The 5,885-nt window shown below is 45.5% G+C and overlaps 1 protein-coding gene across 1 annotated transcript in view; it reads right to left on the bottom strand.

Moving 5' to 3' along the window:
• LOC111953838 (tumor necrosis factor ligand superfamily member 10) overlaps nt 1-3,139 on the bottom strand; it is a 9,164-nt gene extending 6,025 nt beyond the window's left edge. The window contains 4 exon segments of the mRNA XM_070435585.1: nt 126-148; nt 309-386; nt 389-419; nt 2,600-3,139. Of these exon segments, the coding sequence (XP_070291686.1) occupies nt 126-148; nt 309-386; nt 389-419; nt 2,600-2,716 (249 nt within the window). The 5' untranslated portion in view covers nt 2,717-3,139.
• Nucleotides 3,140-5,885: the final 2,746 nt, after the last annotated feature.

The raw sequence follows: 5,885 nt of genomic DNA, 5'->3' as shown, positions 1-5,885 counted from the left end.
CTCTATGAGGGTGTGTTGTTACCTTCTCTATGGGTGTGTGTTTAACCTTCTCTATGAGGGGGTTGTGGTGTTACCTTCTCTAATGAGGGTGTGTGTTACCTTCTCTATGAGGGTTGGTGTGTTACCTCCTCTATGAGGGTGTGTGTTACTTCTCTATGAGGGTGTGGTGTTACCTTCTCTATGAGGGTGTGTGTTACCTTCTCTATGAGGATGTGTGTTACCTTTCTCTATGAGGATGTGGTGTTACCTTCTCTATGAAGGGTGTGTGTTACCTTCATCTAATGAAGGATGTGTAGTTGCTGTGTGACCTGGCCATGCAGGGGTCTCCTCTCCCTCGGTGGAGGAGCGTATGTATCCCCCTCCTTGAGGTCGGGCCCGTGTCAGAACGACACACTGCTTCTTGCAAACATCTCCTTCATCTGAACAACACACACCATTTAAATTAAATACTACACACCTCCTTCATCTTGAACAACAGACAACTTTAAATTAAATCCTACACACCTCCTTCATCTGAACAACACACCATTTAAATGAATATATCCACTCTGTTGTTCATCTGAAACAAAGAGAGTGTAGGCTAACGTTGTTTAGGGTTAGGCTAACGTTGTTAGGGTGTAGGCTTAACGTTGTTTTAGGGATTCTTGGGGGACCCGAGTTGAGAACACTTGCATCATTAAACAGTTTTGTTAACTTCACTTCCTCAAGTTACACTTGTAATCAAACTAAATACTGGCCATGTTCAAATGGATGTCTGTCTGAATACGTCTTCATAACATTTTCTGTTGCTGTTTTTTAGGCTTTCAGTTTTCCTGTTGTAGTACAGGTTTGGTATGATTAACAGACCATAACCACTGATCGTAAATCCACTGACAGACAGACAGACAGATCAGACAGACAGGACAGACAGAGCAGGACAGTACAGACACGAACAGACAAGACAGACAAGAGACAGACAGACAGACAAGCAACAGACAGAAGAACGGACAGACAGACAGACAGACAGACAGACAGACAGACAGACAGACAGACAGACAGACAGACAGACAGACAGACAGACAAGACAGACAGACAGACAGACAGACAGACAGACCAGACAGAACAGACAGACAGACAGACAGAAGACAGACAGACAGACAGACAGACAGACAGACAAGACAGACAGAACAGACAGACAGACAGACAGACAGACAGACAGACAGACAGACGAACAGACAGACACGAGGCAGACCACGACAGAAACAGAACAGACGACGAGACGCAGATCAGACCAGACAGACAGACAGTATGTCCTTTGGGTCACCAGAGTCTTCGGTCCTCGTTGGCAGGGTCGAACCTGCGCTTGTCTTTCTTGGTGATGCTACTGTCTTGTTGTGTACCGATGTTTGAGATCCTGATCATGTGACACCTGACATCCTGATGTCCTGTCTGTCAACGACTAGACCTGATTCTTGTTCGTGTCTGGTCTGTCCTGTCTGTCCCATAAGGTATCCTAGTGTCTAGTCTGTTATCCATGTTCCAGATAGCTAGACATCTGTCGTGTTTGTCTAGGTACGCGCATGGATCTTGAGCCTGCGCCTGTTGTACCAGACAGACGAAGCATGACTGGGTGGGGTCAGTTTACAAGCACCACCACCAAGCTTAGTTACGGACAGAGAGATAGCAGAAGAACAGTAACAGACAGACAGTAGACAGGGACCGACAGAACAAGAGAGAGAGAGAGAGAGAGAGAGAGAGAGAGAGAAAGAGGAGAATGGGAGAGAGGGGGAGTATAGGGAAGCCGAGAGGGAGAGTCAGCATTGTTGCTCAATCATTATGGAAAGAATCCAGGTTACACAGCTGCATGAGAGAACACAAAGAGCCTAACAAAAGTCAAACATTTACAATTTCAACACCACTTGGACAATGCACTTAGAATACACTTAATGTTCCCTGCTAAAACAAGGTTAAACAATAAGAAAACAATACAATTGGATAATTGGCATATCAACAAAGTTTTCTTGCAGTCAATCTTTTGCTCTCCGGGATCCTTGGGATGTCCTAACTAATGTTACCCCATTGAAGTTTAACTTTAAAATGGTTAGGGTTAGAGTAAGTTAAGGGGTAATGTAGGGGTTAAGGTTAGGGTTTAGGCTAGGGACATCCCAAGGATTCCAGACAACACTAACCTTTGCAGTTCTCTGCACAGAACTTCCTTATTCCCAGGCCACATCACTACAACACAAACACTCCTTATCTTACAGAATGCACTGAGCGTTCTCTGCACACGTAGGCAATGTTTATTACAATCAACAAACAAGTCAGGGAAATCATTTGCAGAGCAACGAGTTTTCATGCAAAAGCTTTATTGGAACATAACTACTTTCTCCGACTGTGTGCGAATTGGCATGCACAGCATAACATCTCATAAACACATGGTAAACAACACGTATCAAGCCTGGATCAAATAGATTTCAAATACTTTCAACATACATCATTTAGTTTGCCCGAAACAATGGAGCCAATGGAATAGTCACAAAAGTGCCAAATCCAAGCTCCATCAAGCGACCTTATATAGTAAGTGTATTTTTGCCACCCTTATTTTTCACCCGGTTCTTACCGTGTTGAGGACGTTAGTGAAGTATAGCACGGTGACAGTAACGGCCACGGTCTGCACCAGAATCGCAGCGAGCAGCAGAACCCCGAGAAATGAGACGCCGCTTGAGCCTCCCGCCATACCGAACACCGCCTCACGCCCTTCTCTGTTCCGCTCCGGTTCCAGAACAAAAACGGAGCAGAGGGTAGTTAACTTCTGTCCCCCCCTCCCTCCAGCAGAGAGTGAGAGAGCGAGAGGCAGAGGGAGGAGAGGGAAAGTCAGAGTCAGGACAGCAGGCAAAGCCACGGCGAAGAAAAACTTGACGGAGTCTTGGAGGAACTTTCGGTTCTGGCTAAAAATAAACCAAACCTGAAATGCAATTATTATTACGCTAGGAAGTCAGTTTGCTACATAGATATAGACTACATATCTATGTTCGGCCTACCAACATCTGCACTTCTCTCTTTGTAGGCATAGACGTATCACGTGTCAATAAGTTACGTTTTTATTATTCCATTGTTCTATTCTATAAGAAAAACAGGACTTTTCTGTCTGGTTAATAAATGGATCTTGTTTCTCAGTTATGTATCTTAAACATCTGGCCTCAATATGTGCTCGGGCGTTTTTTTTTGGTCGGGGCCCCCATTTTTAGGAACTCCGTCGGGGTCTCAACTTACTGTTGAGAGTTAAAATAGTAGAATGCACAATGTGCCATTTCGACATTTGGTAGCGCATCAGCACGTTTTCTCTTGTTATGTCAGTCACTCAGTTATCCCATGTCAGATTTCTTCTTTAGATTGCTAGGTAAGCTAGTCTAGCTATAAACCTTGTAGTAGGCCTAGGCCTAATCAGCACCAATTGACCAACCGGGCATGCAGGGAATGTGCCCTGGGACCCTGACCTCCAGGGGCCCCATATTGATTTAGTTAGTCACTCTCACTCAGATAGCATATGAACATGGCATAAGTCATGGCAAAATGTGAATAGCAGGAAATTAGCTTTAAAACTGCTGCAGTTTCTCTCACCCCAAAATGAGTAGGATTGCATGAAATTATTTTAAAAGGTGTGGGGACCAAATCTCGCTTAGGGATCCAAAAAAGCTAGAGGCACTGGTGTATGTGTCTGGGTCTGTCTCATCCAGGGGGACTTGGGGAGGTCTGGGTCTGTCTCATCCAGGGGGACTTGGGGAGGTCTGGGTCTGTCTCATCCAAGGGGTTTTGTCATCACTCCAGCATCGCTCCCTTCTCCTCGCATCCATTCTACACACCCATGGCACAGATGTTTCAAGTTTTTGAGGGGAGCGTTCGCAATTCTGGCATGCTGACTGCTAAGGAAGATCTCCACCACATGTGCTATGTTGCCAAAGACCTTAATTTTATCTTGCTTTCAATTCTATTTCTACTCACTCCACCCTCTCTCCATAATACCTAGCTTGCCTCCCAACTCGTCGTTCTATCTCTCTATTCCGATAGAAGGGGGCGGCGTGAGGTGGGGTCGGTCTGAGAAGCGCTTACCTTGTTTCCACTGTAATATATACGCCATTTTGCTTGGAAGAAAACCAATTTTGACTTGGCTGATCCTCTCTCCATCATCCTACCGGCTCCAAAGTGGGTTTGGGCCTGGCCTGCCAAGTGGTTGAGCCTATTGTCTTACGCTCCATCCCGATTCTACAGACCCAACCCCTACTTCGCTCGCTCGCCCATCTTGCCGCTATTCAGCTTCATAGTGAAATCCAATAACTTGGGCCTATGCAATTTCCATCTTTCAATTTGACATCCAGATTTTCCTTCACTATTGAATGTTAACCTCCTACTCCATTCCATCCTACCACGCAAAAGCTCCTTTAGAAATTGTTTGTATGTTCTGCGTTTCTATATTCCTTCTGTTAGTTATTACTAGCATCTCTCTTATTTTCCACAGTGCTACCATCAACCCATCTCTCCATCCATTTCACTAACAAAACATCCATCGTTCTCCTCGATAGTATAATTCTCTTTAGGAGGGCAGTCATTTGTGTCTCAGTTGAGGGCTTTTCCCTGGCGTAGCGAAAATAATACGAGTTCGCTCAAACAATCAGCAATACTCTGGAAAACTCCAAATTTCCTCTTTCGGCCATCATGTGTCCACATTTCTCTGGCTTTCCAATCGTCCTATCATTGGCCCATTCTATTCATATATGTCGTTACCGTCCTTCCACCCTCTCTCCATCCATCCTACCTCTCTCCTCCATCCTTCTACCTCTCTCATCATCCCTACCCTCTCTCCATCCATCTCTATCTCTCTCTCCATCATCCTATACCCCCCTTCTCATCTATTTCCTCTCTCCATCCATCCCTAACCACCCTCTCTCCATCCATTCTACCTCTCTCCATATATCTATCCTACTCTCTCTCCATCCTCTCTCCATCCATCCTACCCTCTTCCATTCATCCTACTCTCTCCATCTATTCTATCTCTCTCCATCTATTCTACCTCCATCCACCCTCTCTCTCTCCCTCCCCTCCCCCTCTCTCCCTCTACCTCTTGGTGTTGACATGACCTCCTCAGAACTCTCTCCAGCTAAACAATTCAGCCAACCAAATGGCTCTATAACACACACACACACACACACACACACACACAACACACACACACACACACACACACACACACACACCACACACACACACACACACACACACCACACACACACACACACACACACACAACACACACACACACACACAAACACACCACCACACACAGCTAAACAATACATCCATGACCATGGCAGTTTATCTGGCACATGCACACCACAGGGGGGTGGGAGGCGGGAGACATATAATGGGCCAATTGAACGATTGGGAAAGCAGAGAACTGACCAATGGCCAAAGAGGAAATTTGGGGTTTTCCAGAGTTCTGTTTTGGCATCGTTTATTTTCGCTGACGCCAGGAAAAGCCCAACTGAGACACAATCTGCTCCTAAGATGATCTACAGACTGTGTGTGTGTGTGTGCACTGTAAAAATCTATACTGAACAAAAATATAAACGCAACATACAACAATTTCTAAGATTTTGCTGGGTTACACTTCATGTAAGAAATCTGTCAATTGAAATGAATTCATTAGGCCCTAATTTATGGATTTCACATGACTGGGCAGGGGCGCAGCCATGGGTGGGTCTGGGAGGACATTAGGCTCAACCACTTGGCAGCCAGGCCCACCCACTTTGGAGCCAGGTTCAGCCAATTCAAATTGGTTTTTCTCCACAAAATGGCTTTATTACAGACAGGAACGCTTCTCAGCCCCCCCCCCCCTTCTCTAGAACGAA

The sequence above is a fragment of the Salvelinus sp. IW2-2015 genome, linkage group LG27, assembly GCF_002910315.2.
Source record: "Salvelinus sp. IW2-2015 linkage group LG27, ASM291031v2, whole genome shotgun sequence".
NCBI classification, from domain to species: domain Eukaryota; kingdom Metazoa; phylum Chordata; class Actinopteri; order Salmoniformes; family Salmonidae; genus Salvelinus; species Salvelinus sp. IW2-2015.
Note: the sequence above shows the minus strand (reverse complement) of the source record. Positions and strands in the feature narration are given on the sequence as shown.